A 20,820-nucleotide genomic window follows, 5' to 3' on the forward strand; every position below is an offset into this window, starting at 1 on the left:
ATAAGATTTGATACTGGTTTAAGAACGTGCCTTTTTAAGATGGCGTGGTCGGGTGGTAGAGCATACGACTTATCACCCAAAAGTCTCGTGTTCGAATCCCGGGTTCGTGTCATAAGATCATCCTGAGTTCCCCCCGGTTCGGATGGGTACCTGACTACAGTTGGGGAAAGTAAACGCGGCTGAGCATAGTACTGACTACACTACGCCTTCATATGCCGAGGTAACTGAAACAGATGAACTCTACTTCACCTGCCGCAATGGACAGGCAGGTTCTAAAGGGCAGTTTATTACCAAAATTTTTATTCGCTAATACACCATCTATTCAGTTTATGGTATTTTGTATAAAAAGGGCAAAATATATTTGATTAAATTCTGATTATCGTACCTGTGTGTCTTGTTGTTTCTTTGCCAATGTCAAGCCACATGTCATTACCAAACACGTCCAAACTACAAACATTTTCTGTGAGATGTCGATCTTAGTTACCGAGGACATTGTACTGAATGTTGGGGCAGCAAGCGGTAACATTCACTAAAATTAATACAGTTATTTTTTTTCTCAGGACAATGTAAATCTACCTTACATTTTAACAATAGGCTTGAAAATTCCATGTAATCATACTAAATTTAAAGAAAATAAAGTTTGTTTTTTTTTAAAGCCAAATCTAAAGAAATATTGCATAACTAAGCCATGTGGTTATAAAAGTATACGTTGTTTTAAAACTTTATCGGCAAAGTATTGAGAACAAATCACTAAATTATAGAAAGGTTTATAGAAGATCGTTAACATATTTTCAGTACAGCCAATCGATGTTTGTCTTAGAAAAGTAATACTGCAGGTTATAATTTAGGCTTCATGAAAATACAAACAAATGCGGCCTTAAAGCAAAACATTTCTTTTAAAGTTTTCTTCCTTTTTTAAATGCCTTTTGAACTGAAATTCGAATCAAACTAATTTCTCATTATCACGTCTACTTTTCAAAGTGAATTAAAATTGCCTTCTAACTGTGATTAAATGTAAAAAATAAATCGTGCTTACATAATTTTAAGTATTTCTCCATCAGTCAAAGATAGCAATAGTTTTCATTTTGCTTTTAGACAATAGAAACCATACTTTAGTCTATGTTCCGTTTCATAGGGGTTTAAAATAGTGTTTGAAAAGACGCGTAAAGTATTTAGTAAATACAACACAGCGGGTTAATATCAACTTGTTATTTTTACATAATATTAATAACGTGCACAAGTTGTTACTGTTTATTAATGACATTGTTGTAGTAGCGGTTAACATAAAATTTTATCAAACCATTTCAGATGCTACAATGGACCCTAGCGAGAATAGTCTCAATGGTTTTCGAGAGTCCAATTAAATATTTTAAAAATCATGCACCGTGTATTTAGAATTGATATGGTTATAAACCCCTGAGGGTTGGGTTTTTTTCAGCCTTTATAAAAGAGTTGATGCATTTAAAGTTTTAGTATTTTCGGTATTATAACACAATTTTTTTTAAAAAGGCAAAGCAATTTGGTTTTCACTTTGTAATGGCAACATAAACAATGACATCCTGCTATTGGATAGGCTGGCATAAATTTCATTTTCCAAAAATTTAAAGAAAAATGGCATAACTATGCCACTTGGTCCGAAATAGCATTATTTTATTTACAAACTTTATCTGCCAAGTTTTATAAGCAAATAACTCGATCACGGAGTTCCTATACAGCCAAACAATGTTTGTCTTACGAAAGTGAAACTTAGGCGTCATGAAAACAAATAGAAATGTAGCCTTAAAGCAAAAACATTCATTTTTCTAGTTCTCTGGATTCGCAGCTTATATAGAATTGGTTCTAAAAATATTAAATTTCTGAATTATTTTTAGGCTTAATTAAGTTTTTATATTTTATTATTTTTACGGCCGCTATGAAGTCAAAATATAAGAAAAAAAGAACTTTATGTCAACAATATGATGGAAGGATTCTTGTCAACTCGGTAGCCTCGATTAGGTTTGATATAGACCTTCTCAAGTTTTCACTCAAGTCTTTAGCGCGATTTTATTGGAACTGCCATCACCCTTAGTGATATATTAGATGGCTTTTTTTTCGACAATTATGACAGAACTCATTGTTCTCCATTCATATTTTCAAGGTAAGTTTTATCTACGTATTTTACATCCTATAAATGTTGTAGGGAAAATTCAAACCAAAAATGACGATGCATGTCTTTCGATTCATTTACAAATCGACTTCATTGGTTTTCGAATCGACTTTAGTCGTTTTTATATCGACTTAATTGTTTTCATAATCGACTTTCGCCGTTTTCACATCGACTTTAGTCATTTTTATATCGACTTTAGCCGTTTTTATATCGACTTAATTGTTTTCATAATCGACTTTAGCCGTTTTCATATCGACTTTAGTCATTTTTATATCGACTTTAGCCGTTTTTATATCGACTTCAGTCGTTTTTATATCGACTTTATTCGTTTATATATCTCTGCAAGACTTTGTTTTCAACTCTTCTTTGTTTAAAAAATAAAAACATAAAATAACCAAATACATTAAATTTTGAGAATGATATGAGGTTTGCGTTTACAAAAACTCAACCACAACTTTTGGAGTTGGCTTAATTTCAACAATCTTAATTACGCCTACGATATAAACAATGAAAAATAAAATAACACTAAACACAATATTTTCGTCGTTGTATTTTCTTTATTCCACCTTAAATTTGAAGGGAGAGAGGGGAGGATGTCGCAGGTAGTTTTAAAAACATAAAAAGGCGCGTCGCCAACTGAAAAGGTTTGAGAACCTTTGAAAATAGATACTAGGACTTGTTGGACATAGACAAGATTATACAAGGGCGTGGTTGGACTATATGACTTAGACATGATATATTAGTGCGTGATTGGACTACATGACTTAGACATGATATATTAGTGCGTGATTGGACTACATGACTTAGACATGATATATTAGGGCATGATTGGACTAAATGACTTAGACATGACATATTAGGGCGTGATTGGACTACATGACTTAAACATGATATATTAGGGCGTGATTGGACTACATGACTTAGACATGATATATTAGGGCATGATTGGACTACATGACTTGACATGATATATTAGCGCGTGAATGGTCTACATGACTTAGACATGATATATTAGGGCGTGATTGGACTACATGACTTAGACATGATATTTTAGGACTTGATTGGACCACATGACTTAGACATGATATACTAAGACGTTATTAAAATTAGATCAAATGACATGGTTGTCAACATTACTTAAACATACATTCGTATGACGCGCTTCTACCACTCAAACATCAGGTCATATGACGTAGTTTTGCTATATTACTTAGACTTCAGACCCTAGGACTTGGTTGTGCTACATAACTTAGATCGTAGATTCACCCGACGTCGACGGGACCCAGCTCTCAATGGCAGCAGTTACAGCTTCTGGGACTTTTTCCGGCTTTGGTGGTTGGGGCTTGGAACGGAGTCTGGTCATAAAAAAGTAAACAATAAATCATTGCATGCTACCCCCACACACCACTTGCACTTGTGTGGAAAACTTGTGTGGTTTTTAAGCATGTCACTGTTTGTATCTGATTAATCAAACATGTAGCGATAATTATAAATTAGATGTTACTTCTCATTTTTTATTTAAAAAAACAACATGTTTGCATTGTTTATTTTGCAAGCAGACCAATTAATGGAGTCAAGGTGCTAAAATAGCCGGTGGAGAACACTGGTCGCCAAACCTCACACGAACGCCCCTTAAAAATTTACATTTTTTTAATCACATAAATTTTTCTCATCAGTTTCCTAGTTTCACAACGATCGCATGAATGGTGTAAAAATTCGTAAACGACAACTCAAAAGACAAATATTAAAGAAAAAAAAAAATATATATATATATTAATATATATATTAATATATATATATATATATATATATATATATATATATATATATATATATATATATATATATATATGTATACATATCGTCTTTTTCTCGACGCGCCGCTCCCCCTAGCCCGAAAAACTGTATACGCCTTTGAAATATATGTATATACCTGTGTGTGTATGTGTATATGTATGTAGACTACATGGACTATGTGTCTGTGTCTATCAGATTGGTAGAGGAGTGGTGTTTGAATGAGTGTTTGTATGAGTGCATGTGTGTGTTTGTTTGTTTGAAAAAAAAAATTTAAACTAAATAAATTAAAACTAAAAAAATTTTAAACTATTAAAAATAGCTTTATTTTATAGAAAGATCTAGACCATACCTTAATGCACATAAAACAGCAGCACATATAATAGCCAGGACTAAAAGGAAAGCCACGATGGTAATTATTTTTAAGTTTCCTTCTTCTGCTGATGAAAAATGAAGGTATTATTTCTATTTTTTCAATTAGCTTAAAATATGAACAAGTATGAAAATGTGTAGTATACAATTAGCTAGCCTGTAAAAAAAAAAACAAGAATAATAAGGTATTTGATGTTACCTTACAGGACGAGTACTTGCAGAGTGAAATCGAAACCTCTATTTGCTATTCTATAGCCCTTAAACTTTGAATAATTTAACTACGAAAACTTTTTATTTCTTGTCGCTTTTTTTGCGAATAAATGAGTTTGCAATAAAAAAATATATATTTATTTATAAACTGAAAATACATTGTCAAGATCATAATCTTTATCTACACTTAAAGGGTATGCAGAAAATACCAGTCTAAAAGGACGTATTAGAAAGGAGGTATGGGTAGGTAACGTAAAGCCTCCGTTATGCAAGTATATGCGCCACTAGAGAAAGTTGCGTTGGATTTACAGAGAGGGAGTAATGGAAGATCGACATTTTTAATCGAGATTTTTTGAATGTGTTGGGGGCGGCCTAAATTGTCTTGAGGGAGTTCTGAAATTAGACGAGGGAGGTCAAAATTGTCTTGTTTAAGACGCGAAGGCCAGATGAAATTTTATTCAAAAACCCGTAACCACTAACCGTTTATCTAACCGAAAATAAAAATAAAAAAGTTTTGCCCACCAACATATATACGCTACTTTTTGACTAACCTCAAAGAAAAAGCTGGTTTTGACTAAAGACTCGTTTAGTTTTTTGTTTCCTTCGTTTATAATTCCAGTATCAAAAGTGGATTTCCTCCAACAGAAATAAGCATTACATTTCTTTCTGGAAGTGCTTCCAAAGCCTTTGTCCACCAACAACTACAATGCAGCAGTTGTTTGATTTCAGAGTTTTCTCTCATACATGGGTTGTTGTTCCCAGGGATTTTGGGAGTTAGCTATCATACATCCTCCCTCCCGAATATGCCAAACACAATTAGTTTTACATCACAACTTTTAAGTGTGTATCGATATTTACCATCAGGTTCTGCATCGGGACAAACGCCAACAATTGTCACTGCCGTTACATTTTTGTCATCGTCATCATTCCAATAGCCCAGTTCCCAGGGGTAAAGACTTTGAGGCTCGGCAATACAGTATAACTTGGATCGAGCCCCAAGCCCTGCCGTACTTTTGCCTGTGGTAACATTTTTTATGTGTAATATATACGGGAATCAAATACAACAAAATTTGTATTGGCTAATTTACTCTAATAATTGGTTGTGCGTTTATGCTTAACTCGGTTTAAAGTTATCATTGATTTTTTACTCTCTTGTATACAGAGTATTGAGGAAGTATTGTAATCGTGCACAAAAATCACATACAATTTTGACAGTTTTCATAATTTTAACCTCATTACTTCAAAATATACCGAGTACATGGGACTTATTTTAATCGGGCAAAAATTATAAAGGCAGATTTATTTTTGGCGTATATGTATATGTATGTGTGTATGTCTGTAAACACGATAACTTCAGTACTGTTACAACTAGGTTGACGAAATTTTATATACAAGTATTATATCAAATGTGTAGTTCTGTATGAACTTTCAGCGATTTCCGGCAATCGGAAGTGGAGCTTATTCTACCTTCAATTTTTCAAAAGCCTATAACTTAAGAACTTTTTAAGAAATATGAATGGAATTTCATACAGAAGTAAATGATCTAATTTACTACTTTCTCTCAAACTTTGAGTAATTTCCTTTAACGAAAGTAGTAATGTACGCTATTTCTAGTTTTCTTAAAAAAGCATATGAATGTATAGAGTACTAATAATAGTCCGCACTATTATACACATATTGTTTGACATTCACTTGGTGCGCCATTATTTTTATTTCTACGAGATTCTATTCTATTTTAAAAGTTTAAGTAATTAACAATGGATTAAAAATCATGTCTATATCCCGAATTGTCATCCCCCAAAGTGTTATAAGAATATTCGAGAAAGTTTGTCTGTGAACACAGTAACTTGTGTACCGTTACAGCTAGATTGATGAATATTTCATTTATAAGTATTATATAAAATTTGTAGTTTTGATTCAACTTTTCAGTTATTTTCGGTAACCGGATAAGGAACTTATTCTACTTTCAATTTTTCAAAGCCTATAGCTTGAGTACTGTTTCTGATAGATATGTGACATTTTACATGTAAATAAAAAATTTAATTCTACGCACTTTGTCAAATTTTGAGTAATTTCCGTTGAGCAGAGGAGTAATGAACGCGATTTCCGCTTTCGCAAAACAAAAAACAAAAAAACAACCCGAATATGAATTTTAAAGTACTAGTAATATTCCGCACTATTATACACAAATTGTTTGCCATTTATTTAATGCGCTATTTTTTTTTTCGAGATTCTATTCTATTTTAAAAACTTTTAGTAATTAAAAATGGATTTAAAATCATGTCTATTTTCAGAGTTGACATCCCCCGTATTGTTATAAGAATATTCGAGAAAGTTCAGGAGAGATCACTTCCGATTTATTTACATATATTTTTCTAAATGGGGATTCTAGTTTTTAAGATGGTTAAACTTAATTTTAAATATACGATTTCTGCTAAAATATCTAAATCACATATACGCGCAAATTAACTAAAACCAAACTTCTGAAATAGAAAATCAGGAGCCTACATTTCTTTTCCCCTGAGCCTAGCAGTGGATGAGATATGAAAGTAGTGGGAAGTGACCAACAAGAGCTTACCAACTGGACACAGGTAACAACAGCTTCTCCTCAAGCTGGGCTGGTAGTAACCAATGGGGCAGAGCTTACATTCTCCATTTTCCCAATACGTGCCTCGTCCACAGCTCACTGGCAGACAGAGAGTAAATATTTTATTGTCAAATGGGGCTTTACAAATATTAAGAAACGGGCAAATTACATTTAAAAATGAACCAATTAAAACAACGAAAGAAAGCCGCTGTTTCTCTTAACATTTTATCAGATGTTATTGTTTAATTTTAGCCAAGCTTGAAAAACAGTATAGAACTTTTCAAAGACTTTTATACAAATTATTTCATAAACTGGAAAACGTTGTTGTTATTGTTGTTAGAGAGTATTGTGTTGTATTAATTTTATGTGTGTAGGCTATAGGCCTACAGTGGTACCTCGTGATGCTAATTTAATTTGTTTTAGCATTGCTTGAATGTCGAATTGATCTTATCTCAAATCAATTCCTTGTAACCGTTCAAGCTCAAAAATACCACCCCTTGCTTTAAATATGCATTTTAATTAAAAAATATATTCATAAATAACAAGTGTAGTAAACAGCATTGCGAAAAAGAATATAAAGCAATAATCTGTCTTCATAAGGTGTAGATTATTTGGAAATAAGCCGGGCTGAGCTTGATGCTGTAGATACTGTTTTGATGTGTAGAGTAGGGAGAAGCAATACTACTTCGTTCATTCACACTCTACACAGTTAAGCTGTTTTGGTTACTTTAATTTACTTACTCGTATAATCGTAATGCTGTACTTCATCTCTAACCTTAATGGAACTCATCTAAAAATCAACTGAATACAAGTGAACTCAAATGCTTCTTGATACTTTAGTATTACATTCGCTTAATTTTCATGATTTCTTTTCACTGGTCTTTGCCTTTTTTTGCCAACCTTTACTCACTCATATGTGCAGGCCGTTTAAAACAAAACTAGTTAAAGGGGTTTGTTTCTTGTTTTCTTACAGAATGTTGCGGAAAATAGCTGCGATGCACAAGCAAGTGCGTCTATTTTAGGGCGTTTCTTTTCACGAATTTTGGAACCCGCAGATCCATTTCCATGTATCTAAAGTTTTGCTCGCAACTCAAAGCAAAATATATTTCGTTCTACTGCTCTTACCTTAGAAATCTCATATCTCGGTCCTTGGTATGTCATGGTACCAATGTATATGTTAATTTGTATGTTTTCCTTTGCTTTTTGTCCTTAAATAACATGGCTGTACTTACCGCAAACTTCATGATAAAACTTGGTCCCAACTGGACAAATATGGCTGACTGATGTGTCAAGAGTTGAAAGGACTACTTCCACGATCTTATTGTCAATGTTAGTAATGAAAATCTCGCTTGATTTGAGGTACAGCAGGGAGGAGACGTCATCAAATTCTTTCATCCTTTGAATAACTGTCCTTGTTTCTTCATCTATAAAGACATATATCCTCATAAATAATTTTCTGTACAGGAAATGTAATTTGTTTAATATTATTAATGTTAGAAATAACCTGGAATGGAAGATCATATCAGTGTGCAAATTTAAGGCCAATAAAATAATTGAAGAGTTTGTAGCTTCAGTGGTGCTGGTGGGTAATCAAATCCATTAAGTGTGGAATTTATTTTAAATTTATTTTTATTTCAGACTTGCGTATTTGTTAGGGCAGAAATCCAATCATTTTACTGTTATTTTGTCATATGACAAGCAAAAAATATAGATATGAATACTGGACGAAACAAAACAGGAGTGCGAGCGTCTATACAAAACAGAACTTTTAAAAATGGCGTATGAAGCAGAGAATATAAGTGCAGGAATTCATAAAGGAGAAACCACAGATACACCAAAAACATAAGTTAATTTTTGCAAGATGTATCGGGCAATGTAAAAGCCCCTGATGAATGGAAAACTTGTCTAATAGTCAAACTGCCAAAAAGTGAATTTAAAAAAATTGTTTAAAAACTGGCCCTCTAGACCACTCACCAGTCAAACATTGTGCAAGAGCATTCTACAGTGTCATCAAAAATTTTCTCTCTGAAACATCCTACATCGAAATTATAAATTGAACAGGCCCCAGTGTGCATTATTTTTAAAACGTTTTTCTTAACTCAGCTTCGCGTTTGTTTGTTTGTTTGGTTGTTTGGATGTTTGTTGTTAAAATTGACATCGAAAATTAGCCCACTTCTGATTGCTCTAGAGACCTGAAATTTGGCATGCATGCTACTTTCGCCTAACAATTTCAGATGCAATCATAAAAACTAGCAATTAGTGAGCGTAATTAGCTTAATTTAATTACGCCCCAAGGACCATAAAATTGAGGACATGATTTCTAAAGATACCGACAAGACTGGAGGCCTATTGACACAGTTACTTCGGCCCCAATCGATGTGAGCGTATAGTGGTTAGTACTTCGCGTTGTGGCCGCGACAACCCAGGTTCGAATCCTGGTCGCGCAAGATTTTTAGTCCGTGTATTTATAAACACTTTTTTAAAAACCACGTTTTTCATGTGTAGCAACGGACTAAAAAGGAGAAAATAAAATACTTAAAAAAAAACTTTTTAAAAAACCACGTTTTTTATGTGTAGCAACGGACTAAAAAGGAGAACGGACACAGTAACACATTGTTAACGGTGACACGGTTGGTACGCTGGGCATGCTAAAATACACATAAACACGTTTTTCCTTAACTCAGCTTCGCGTTTATTTGTTTGTTTATGGGAGATTTGATCACGTGATTCGTGAGTAGATCTCCACGCCAGTAAATTACACCCTTTCTCTGTTTAAAGCGTATCGGTCGCTCAAGATTTTTTTAGTCCGTGTATTTAAAAACACTTAGTCAAGTCATACTTAATCAAGTGATTAGATAAAGTAGAAAATAAACTATATAAAAAACTGTTTAAAAACCACGTTTTTCATGTGTAGCAACGGACTAAAAAGGAGAAAATAAAATACTTAAAAAAAACTTTAAAAAAAACCACGTTTTTCTTGTGGACTAAAAAGTAGAAAATAACTATTTACATACATTTGATGACAAAAAACGTGGGTCGGGCAGATGGGTCGGGAAATTTGATGGTGAACGTACCCACGTTTTTTGTCATCAAATGTATGTAAATAGTTATTTTCTACTTTTTAGTCCACAAGAAAAACGTGGTTTTTTAAAAAGTTTTTTTAAAGTATTTTATTTGCTTATGAAAAGGTTTTTGAGAAAATAATCAACGCAATCTAAAAAACTAGGCATGCTGCCCAGCTTCGCTTAGGCTTTCAAAAACATTGAGAATTTGAATGCTTAATTAATTCGCCCGAGGGTCGGTCTACGACCTCAGAAGTTATGAAGAGGTTCCTACGTGGATAATTTTTTTTTCGATTTATAGCTCATATAATGCGCGGGCAGTCGAGGTCTCTTTTGACCCCCTCATCGTAGACCTTTAGGCCAACCGGCACCGGCGACGTAGCGTCTAAGTGTAGTTTTTGCGTAGATCTAGATCTAGTCCAAATAGATAATATATTTTTTTAAAGTTTAGGCCGAGAATATCGTATTGTGTAGTCTACATTTCATAGCGTACATAGCTCTAAATCATATTTGAATGAAATAGTTCATTTTTTAAAATTCTAAACTCGGAAGATGACGTCATCAGTTTCGTGCTCTTGTTTTAGTGTAAACAATAAGCGACGTCATTGTTAAATGCGTTCTTGTCCCAAGTTTATACACTTTTCCGGTTGCATAAATAATACTGTTTCTCTATATTCGAATACGCCTTTTTTTTTTTTTCTTCTTTAAATAAAATTGTGGTTATACATTTAAAACATCTAACATATTATTTTCAACAAAAGTCTGAAAAAATTCTCGATATATCGCTGTAGATTCTGTTGTGATGTCCGGCGAAAATATTTTGCGGACAGACAGAGAGAGAGAGAGAGAGAGGTGTGAACGTGGCCTATTATAGATTTAGATTATATGAACTGTTTCAATACAGAGTTATATGCGGTAACTATATCACGGATAAGGTTATCGTGGGAGTCAAACAATAACGTCTTCTGTACCCACCGCATTTATACCTTGTATTTGACTGGCCGACGCCACAAACTACTGATGAAGCAAGAGGGATCAGATAGATACTAAAAATTCTACTAACTAGTAGTCTGTTTGAGATGCAAGAAAAACTAAAAAAAGACTTATTTCTTTTGCTAATGGATTTGAATTCAAAGTAAACAATAGCAAATCAAATCTATGAAGAATAATACAACGAGTTAAGAACCCATTAAAAGGTTCATAAACGTAAACAAACCAAAGAATATCCCTCTAATCCACCGCCTCATATTTATAAATAACACGACTTTGTGCCATCACAAATAAGAAAATATTCAGGTACAATCGCCATTACAAACACACTGTATCAAATGAGCATCATCGAGTGTCGTTTGATTAGAGACACATACACACTTACACATACACATACACGCACACACACATACACACACGCACACACACACACACACATAGATACACAAATACACACACACGTACCTGTTGCTGTACTTGACAGAATGTTTGGCGAGGTGGCAGACACAGCAATGCTCACAACAAGGGGCTCTACAATAAATGAAATACATCTATTATCCCGGAATTTCTGATTGGATATTGCCATTTTGTGATTACTACACTCCTATTTCAATCATAATGCACCTCTAATTTAATATTTAAATCGATCCCTAACCTTAAATGTGACCAAACCTTGGTCGTAAAAAATAAAACTGCTCGATGTAATATAGACTTTAGAATGCAAATATAAAAATACCTAATTCCAAAAGCGTTAATTTAATTAAATCATTCATCTTGAAGACTAAAATAATAACATTGAATATTTATAATACATTTTTTTAATTCAATACAATGATCAAAACGCGTTTATCATACAGCTAAAAATGCATTCAATAAATTCATAATGTATTAATTATATTTTTACTTTCTCGTACATACGAAGTATAGAGAAAGTCTTGTAATCGATTTTTTACACCTCACTGATACGGAAAAAATTTTTTTGCAATCTTGTCCGTATGTCTGTGTGTGTGTGTATAAACACGATAACTTGAGTACCGTTACAGCTAGGTTGATGAAATTTAATATATATGTATTTTATCAAAATCGTAGATCCGTATCAACTTTTGAGCGATTTCCCCTAAACTTTCTCGATTTTTATATAAAATAACAGGGGATGGGAACTCGGGCTATAGACATGATTTTTATCCATTTTAAATACTTAAAGTTTTAAAAATAGAATAAAATCTCGTAGACAAAAGAATTGCACACCAAGTGAACGCTAAATAAAACAGTGCATAATAGTGCGCAATATTATTAGTACTTTAGAAATTTACATTAGTTTTTTGAGAATTCGGAAGTAGCGTAAATTACTACTTCCGGTCAATGGAAATGACTCAAAATTTAACAGAAGGTAGAGAATTAGATCTTTTACTAACATGTGAAATTTCTATCTGAAATAGTACTCAAGTTATAGGCTTTTGAAAATTTCAAAGTAGGAAAAGTACCACTTCCGGTTATCGGAAATCGCTCTAAAGTTGATACGGATCTACGATTTTGATAAAATACTTATATATGAAATTTCATCAACCTAGCTGTAACGGTACTCAAGTTATCGTGTTTACACACACACACACACACACACACACAGAGACACACAGACATACGGACAGAATTGCCAAGTCCAGTTTTTCAGACTGGATTACGCATAAAACCCTCTTAATTTTGATAAATCTGGATTGATAATTTTTGCCCGATTAAAATAAGTCCTCTATACTTCGGATGTAATTAAGGACTGAGGTGTAATACGGTGAAAATTGTTAAAATTTCAAGTGATTTTTGTGCACGATTACAATACTTTCTCTATACTTCGTATATACGAGAAAGTAAATATGTAGACATTATGATATTAACCTTCATTCATAATGGAAACCTCTTTCGTGCAGTAGCGGCATTTTTCAAATATTAGTTTGTGGGTATTTCGTTGTATAGCTGCTTTTACAAGAGTTATGTTTCTTGTTTTCATCCTGACTTCCATTTTGAAAGTTCTCAACGTCACAGACGAAGCATCTGGTTAATAACGAAAGCGAAAGTGGTAATGTAATGTATATATTTATAAAAAATAATATTGTCTTTTGATACAATACATCCTGTTAGAGAGAATAACATGTCTTGTAATATGCGAGGCTTTATCTTTCTCAATTCACTTTGATGTCACTATCTGAAAACCCTCACAGGGGGTCGGCGTGGTCGAGTCGGTAAAGCTCATGGTTGCTAAACCGAAAAGTCTCGAGTTCGAACCCTCGGGCAGATGAGGCTCGTTAGCTGCGGACAGCCACTCCAAAATTAAACAACTGCTGCCTTGTAGTTTGTTCTTGGTTGGACAAAGGCTATAGAAGCAAATCCAAAAAGAAAAGCAGGCTGAAATCGGAGTCAATGGCCTCAATGGCGCATAACCAGTTGACACGTAACGCTTAATTGTTGGAGGCGTGGTCGAGTCGGCCAAAAGCTCATGGTTGATAAATTCGAACAAAGTCTCGATAAAACCCACTGGCAGATAAATCTCGATCCGCCTCAACACTTATAATTAAGAACGAAGAAGAAGAAGAAGAAGAAGAAGAAGAAAGCCCTCACAAATTGATACAAATCGTGTGAGTATTATGTTGTAAAACGTGTGGCTGCAAAACCGAGAAGTCTAAGATTTAAGACCCAGGGACAGTAACCCATCCGGAAAAAACAACTGTAAAAGATGGAATCAGAGTCAACGAGCCGTATTGCATACTTCATGTTGACGTGTAATACTTATTTGTGCTTCCAAATTTACAAGTAAGAACAAACATAAAGACAAAAACCTTAGCACTGTGTAGCTGTACACTAAGTCTTAACCTTTAAAAACATCTAATATTGATCTGTAAATAAAGCTTCTTACATGTGTTATGATTTTTATTTAAGTTGAAAGAAGTAATTAAGTAATATAAAAGAACACATTAAAAAAAACACGGCACAATCTTCTGTAAAATAAACTATCGGTAAATAAAGTAAATCAAACGATGAGTAACAGACATGAAATACCAGCTAATTGCTAGAACACATAACAGCACGCTATGTATAAAGACGAACCCCAAAACTTTGAAACACACTCACTTACACAATGTTACACTTACCACAGACTGTCAAAAGCCCTCACCCTCACACTGCCAAACACACACACTCACACAATAAAAGATAAGCACACTAGACCAAAACACTTACCAAACATTGTGAAACCCACTCACCCACACATTCAGGAAGCCAGCCCAACGGGTTGTGTTTCGTGACGTGTGACCATGTGTAATCAGTTATAAGACCACAGATGAGTTGGACATCACGGTCAAGCATGTAGCCCGGCCTACAGTTGATCTTACATACCATGGTATCCATGTCTCTGTCCGTGGTACATGTCACATTGTCCATATTGATAGAATCAGTTTGTAGGGCTTCACACTCTGGAGGAGTATTTTTTTTAAATTAAGCATAAAAAACAACGGAAAAATACACACATGTACAGGCGTACACACACACACACACACACACACACACACACATATATATATATATATATATATATATATATATATATATATATATATATATATATATATATATATATATATATATATATATATATATATATATATATTTATTTATATACAGAAAAGTTGGTCTTAATATGTTAAATAGTTATGTTAAAACTACACTTTTATGTACACTTTTATATATTTAAGAAATTCATTTTACTTTCTACTTTTCAACTATAAATAAAAGCATGTGCTTATTATCGTTTTTATTTTTTACTATCCGTTCCGGCCATGCCCCGGGCTGGCCATTACAAGAACAACATAACCATAATGAAAATAAATGAAAATTGTGTTCATTCAGTTTCACCAATCAACACATTCTATAATGCAATAATGCAAATGTCTTTTTAGTTTTACTCTCGAATTGTGAAAAGCAAATATTCCTTACAAATCAAAATCTCATTATACATATGTTGTCGTTCTAAAGAACCGTAATGCAGTTACAAAATCTAAACGTATCCTAATGTATTGGCAACGTTACAATTCGTTCACAATAATATTATCTTAACCTAAACATAAAGGTTAATCAGTTATTTTTATTAGATTTATTTTAATTTACAATCAGTGCAAAGTTTAACAAAACAAATTGACGTAAGTAGTTCTCGCCCCTGACGACAGAAAAAAACATTAACAATAAAGTAAAATAAAAGCCTGTAGTACAAAGTCAGTTTCACAATTCAATGACTGGATGGACACCAACACTTTATTTACCCAGGCCAACACCACGAACTATTTTCCCTCAGTCAAAAATAATAGAAATCGAGAATTCGTGGTTCAACATTACCATTACGCCGCGTCGCGACAAAATTTAATAAAAATATTTTTTTTTAATTTTATTGCTAATGAAATTATAATGAAATTATTTAGTTATTGAAATCGGCGATTGGGGATTATAGTGGTGCTTACTGTGCAGACAAGAACAACTTTCTTCTGTAAAAAGGGAAACAAAACAGCATCCTTGGTTTTCATTGTATGTAGTAAGACCTGAAAAAAATTTCAGTTTCAACTGCTTTGAATCCAGAATAAGAAATAAGTTATGGTAGGTTTTTAATATCGCTTTTTTTTTCAAATTAATACTTGTTGCCATTTGAAACAAATTAAGGCATTAAAAACATTATTTTATCCATAGCTTTTGACTGCTATGCTAATTGATCTAATGAATTTTTTCATGGACTCCGGTTGTTAGTATGAAATTTATAAAATTATAATGAAGGAAAAATATGATTTTAAAAAAATAATAGGCACATAATCTATCCAATTTTAAGAAATATAATGCAATGTCGTAACATATAAAAATTAGTTGTATAATTGAAAACCATCACATATAAAATGATATGTTTATATATAAAACACCGAGTGTTAAAATGAAAAAAAATTAAAACGAAAAAAAAAAACCAACTCACTCTCAGATTGGCCACACAACCTTCCAGAAAAGCCTTGAGCACACGAGCACGTGTAATTCCTTGAAGCTACGTTGTTGATACACGTAGAACCAGAGGCGCATTGATGGCCTTTACAATAATTTGGTTCATCCTGTTGAAGTGGTAACACTCATATAATTACAAGTAGTTTAGCTGATAATATTTTATCCGAACAGGAAATATCATAAACAAATTGTTGACATAATACTCCAGTATTTGTTGTTGTTGTTTATTTTTTACTTCTCCGTATACGAAGTATAGAGAAAGTATTGTAATCGTGCAAAAAAATAATCGAGGTTTTTTTTACAAATCTCGACGTTTTACACCTCCCTGAGTCGGAAACACATAGCTTTGCAATTTTGTCCATATGTCATTGTGTGTATGTATGTATGTATGTATGTATGTTTGTGCATGTTTGTGTATCTGTGTCTGTGAAAACGGTAACTTGAGTACCGTAACAGCTAAGTTGATGAAATTTCATATATAAGTATTGTATCAAATTTTTAGTTGTTTCAACTTTTCAGCGATTTCTGGTAACCGGAAGTGGAACGTATTATACTTTCAATTTTTCAAAGCCTATATTGTGATAAATAAAATTTCATATGTAAGTAAAAGATCTAATTCGCTAGCTTCTTTCAAATTATGAGTCATTTCCGATTTCTAAAAAAAAACGCATGTGAATATATAAAGTACTAATAATATTCCGCACTAAATACACATATTGTTTGGCGACCACTTGATGCGCAATTCTTTTTTCTACGAGATTTTGTTCTATTTTTTTTTAAATTAAGTAATTAAAAATGGATTTAAAATCATTTCAATAACCCAAAATGCCATTTCTTGTAGTGTTATATCAGAATATTCGAGAACGTTTAGGGGAGATCACTTCCGGTTTATTTAAATTATTTACCGTTTATTTTTATGTTTTACCGAATATTAAAATATAGTGGACGACAGACGACCGAAAACTTGCAACTGATGTCCAAGTAAAAAAGAGATGTATTAGATCTTTCATTTGAAAAGACCCGTTACTTCTGATTCTAGTCTAAGCTTTTATTAAGTTTAAACAAATACCTAAATTCACTGCAATAATGTTTTCACGAGTTAAATATTCTGTGTTCCTTATTTGTAATATTATAGTATAGTGATTTTCTTCAACATATTGCTTCAATAGAAAAAGCGGATGTCAAATAATATATTTTGTATTCATTTACATATTTCGCTATTTATTTTCTATACTCTGTACACCAATGTAACTATCTTGTAAATATCCACCCAAACGGCGTGGAATGTTACTGTATATGTTTTAAATTGGAAAATAAAAGTATAAAATAAAAATAAAAATAAAAAAAATATATCATATAATAAAGTTTTAAGCATGCAGTAATGGATTGAAGACTCGTTTACAAATTAAGTAGTTAAACGAAAAAAAAAATTTCTACAACGCATTTTACCTGACAGTTGACACCTGACCAGTGGTCCCATCACTGATATTTGTAGCAGTGCCTAAGATATTACTAGAGCGTGTATTACCTGACAGTTGACACTTGACCAGTTGTCCCAACACTGACAAATGTAGCCATCCCTTAGACTTCTACAGCTGCCGTGTCCGTTACATGTTGTGGTCGTACAAAAGCTAGAAACTTTTAAAATATTTCCTATTTAGTTCTAATTCATTGTAAAGTCAATTAGTTACCAATAGAGAAGTAAAGTGTACATGTTACATTATGGTACATATTCTCCTAAACGTACTGCTTATTTTTAACTGAAAAATAGGTTTGCGAGTGTGGGTATGTGTACGAAAAACACCATTTATAACTGCTAAGCTACGATTGTAGCATCAGATAATATAGCAAGTGTTCAAGATTCCTCAACACTCAAACAATGGAATCATCCAATGATGTCTGGCAATACGAGCTGCCAGAAACAATGGACCGAACACTCAAAGATAATCTTGCTTTAACAGTTACCTTCATATCACCATCACATCACTTTCATATCACCATCACATCCCCTTCGTTTCACCATCACATCATCTTATTTCAAATTGTCACCATTATTTTATGCGTATTATTGATAAAAGAAGAAAAATAACGTACACGGAAGCTCAGCAACTCCTCAGAATCAACACATATGTGTACGTCTGTATCTCATTAAAGCCTTGGAACATTCGGCAGTGAGGGGGAACAGCCTTCGTCACAAAACTAATTCCAAACATAGTACACCCTTACCCCCTTTTAATCTTCGAATTTGGGCACTTAAAACTCCTCTATAGAGAAGTGGGGGGGGGGGGGGGAAGCGAGAAGGGGAACACGCTTTTCCTTATAGTAATTTAAATAATTGTGTATTATTGTATATTTAAAGATATAAATTTATTTTCTCCTTCTTAGCACTTTACCAATCCATGTTAATTATATAAATTATATTTCCGACACTAAAACAAACTAATAAAAAGTATTCCAGCCCCCCCCCCACCCATGTACTGTTGTTTTTAAAGGGAAGTAAAAATGTGTGATCTATCAAGGTAAGTAACTTGCAATAAAAAACAAAGTAAAGTAATTTGTAAACTTTTTATTTTGAATTGTTGTGAAGGGAGATACATTTTCTTTGACTTTGTTTACTTCACGTTACGTTCATTAAAAATGGTTAGTTTGAAATATGTAATTTGTTTTACAAAACAATCTACATTATTTTTTTAATCATTCATTTAGATAATAAATGCTTTAAGAATATAACAATCTGACGATCAACTCTAATTTTGTTTTACTATATGTCTCATTTCCCAAGGGTCCGTCCGCCCGCTATCCGTATATGTGTAAAAAAAATGTATGTGTAGAGTGTGTTTGATGTGTGTTTGCGTACAGTTTTAAATATTACCATAACATTGCGTCGGTAATGCCAGTTGAGGAACGTCCTGTCCAGGATAGTAATATAAAGTATTTCTTGAAATATTACATGTTGATGCAAGTTCCTTAATTTCTTTTTCATCAAATACTTCGTGTTTAAATAAACGCAAAGCGGCCATTTTCAAAGCTGTTCATAAAAAAATAGTATTTTTTAAATTCTAATAAACAAATAAAAATATTAATACAAACATAAACAAAGCTGGAATCATCTCCCTTAATTTAACACGCATATTCTTATAAAATAGTAGCGGGGTAACACTTTCAGTGTTATCGGATTATCTATCTCTTTATACTCTACTAAAATGACCCAATCTATTTACAAGTTTGTATATTTAAATACATTTAAATATATTTATTTGTCACAGTAAATAGAAAAGAAAATATGCAATAACTCTAGAATTTTGAAATTTTTACTCATGAAAAAAAAAATTCTGTTTAAAGTAAATGCATGAACACAAAAAATAGCAATTTAGAAGTACACCTTTAATTATACAATCAAAGTTGAATTTCTTTAACTTTGTATGCAGTCAAAATTAGCGTCTTACATAGATGCAATTTAAAAACTTCAATGATTTATGAAGCTTTATTTTCTTTCGGCAATAACTTTAAAAGTATATATGTCTGTTGCTTGCATTAGGTTCCATCAATTTTTAATAGGTTGTATAATTAACATTTGTAATTCAAGAATTGATTTTGATCTACCGATAAACTAAATTAAAAATGTTGGTTTGGCCTAGATTGATAATTCTGGAAGTACATCTAGAATTACACGACAAACAGAAATATCTGAGTTAAAAACAAAAACACGTATAAAAATAAAAAATAATATATATATATATATATATATATATATATATATATATATATATATATATATATATATATATATATATATCACTGTAAATAAATGTTTTAAAATATGCAATATGTGATGAATTTCAACATGCATACATTATTATGTAGAAAAAAAACCGGGAGTGATCTCCCTTAACTTTCTCGAATATTCTTATATAAAAAAACAGGGGATAGCAACTAGGGATATAGACATAATTTAATCCATTTTCAATTACTTAACGTTTTAAAATAGAGTAAAATCTCGTAGAAAAAAGATTGCACACCAAGTGAACGCAACACAAAAAGTGTAAAATAGTGCGGATTATTATTAGTACTTTATCGATTCACATGCGTTTTTTGAGAAATCGGAAATAGCAAAAATTACTACTTCCGTTCAATATAACTTACTCAAAAATTCACGGAAGGCAGAAAATTAGATCCTTTACTTACATATGAAATTTTATTTATCTATCTGAAATAGTACTCTAGTTATAGGCCTCTGGGACAATGAAAGTAGATATTCAAAGTGAAAATATCAACAACATTTTCTTTAAAGATATTAATGAGATGAATCACTTACTCGGATGGGAAAAAAACACTTATTAATCTATACAAACTAAGAACAAAGACTAAACATTGCGTCATGCACTGAAGTGATTCGCTTTAAAATAAACCGGGAGTAATCTCCCTTAAACTTCTTCGAATATTCTTATATAAAAAACTGGGGATGTGAACTCGGGATATAGACATGAATTTTAATCCATTTTAAATAATAAAACTTTTAAAAATAGAATTAAATCTTGTAAAAAAAAATAATAGCACACCAGTGAACGCCCAATAAAATGTGCCTAATAGTGCGGAATATTATTAGTACTTTATTAATTTACATGCGTCTTTTATAAATT

The 20,820-nt window shown here is 32.5% G+C and overlaps 2 protein-coding genes across 2 annotated transcripts in view; both read right to left on the reverse strand.

Moving 5' to 3' along the window:
• Nucleotides 1-3,395: 3,395 nt before the first annotated feature.
• Nucleotides 3,396-17,651, reverse strand: LOC131956126 (uncharacterized). Its single transcript, XM_059320549.1, has 11 exons — nt 17,630-17,651; nt 16,158-16,287; nt 15,661-15,738; nt 14,413-14,622; nt 13,052-13,207; nt 11,627-11,692; nt 8,342-8,533; nt 7,101-7,208; nt 5,381-5,539; nt 4,293-4,380; nt 3,396-3,501 (listed from the first exon to the last, which is right to left on the reverse strand). The coding sequence occupies exons 4-11, from the start codon at nt 14,588-14,590 to the stop codon at nt 3,396-3,398; spliced, it is 1,053 nt and encodes a 350-aa protein (XP_059176532.1). The 5' UTR covers nt 14,591-14,622; nt 15,661-15,738; nt 16,158-16,287; nt 17,630-17,651.
• A 2,195-nt stretch (nt 17,652-19,846) lies between these two features.
• The window catches only part of LOC131956122 (uncharacterized), a 36,965-nt gene continuing 35,991 nt past the window's right edge, over nt 19,847-20,820 (reverse strand). Inside the window, exon 16 of the mRNA XM_059320546.1 lies at nt 19,847-19,867. Coding sequence (XP_059176529.1) covers nt 19,847-19,867 — 21 coding nt within the window. The remainder of the gene's footprint in view (nt 19,868-20,820) is intronic.

This window comes from Physella acuta, unplaced genomic scaffold (genome assembly GCF_028476545.2).
Source record: "Physella acuta isolate Inbredline_101_S28 unplaced genomic scaffold, ASM2847654v3 ptg001129l, whole genome shotgun sequence".
Classification (NCBI taxonomy): Eukaryota; Metazoa; Mollusca; class Gastropoda; family Physidae; genus Physella; species Physella acuta.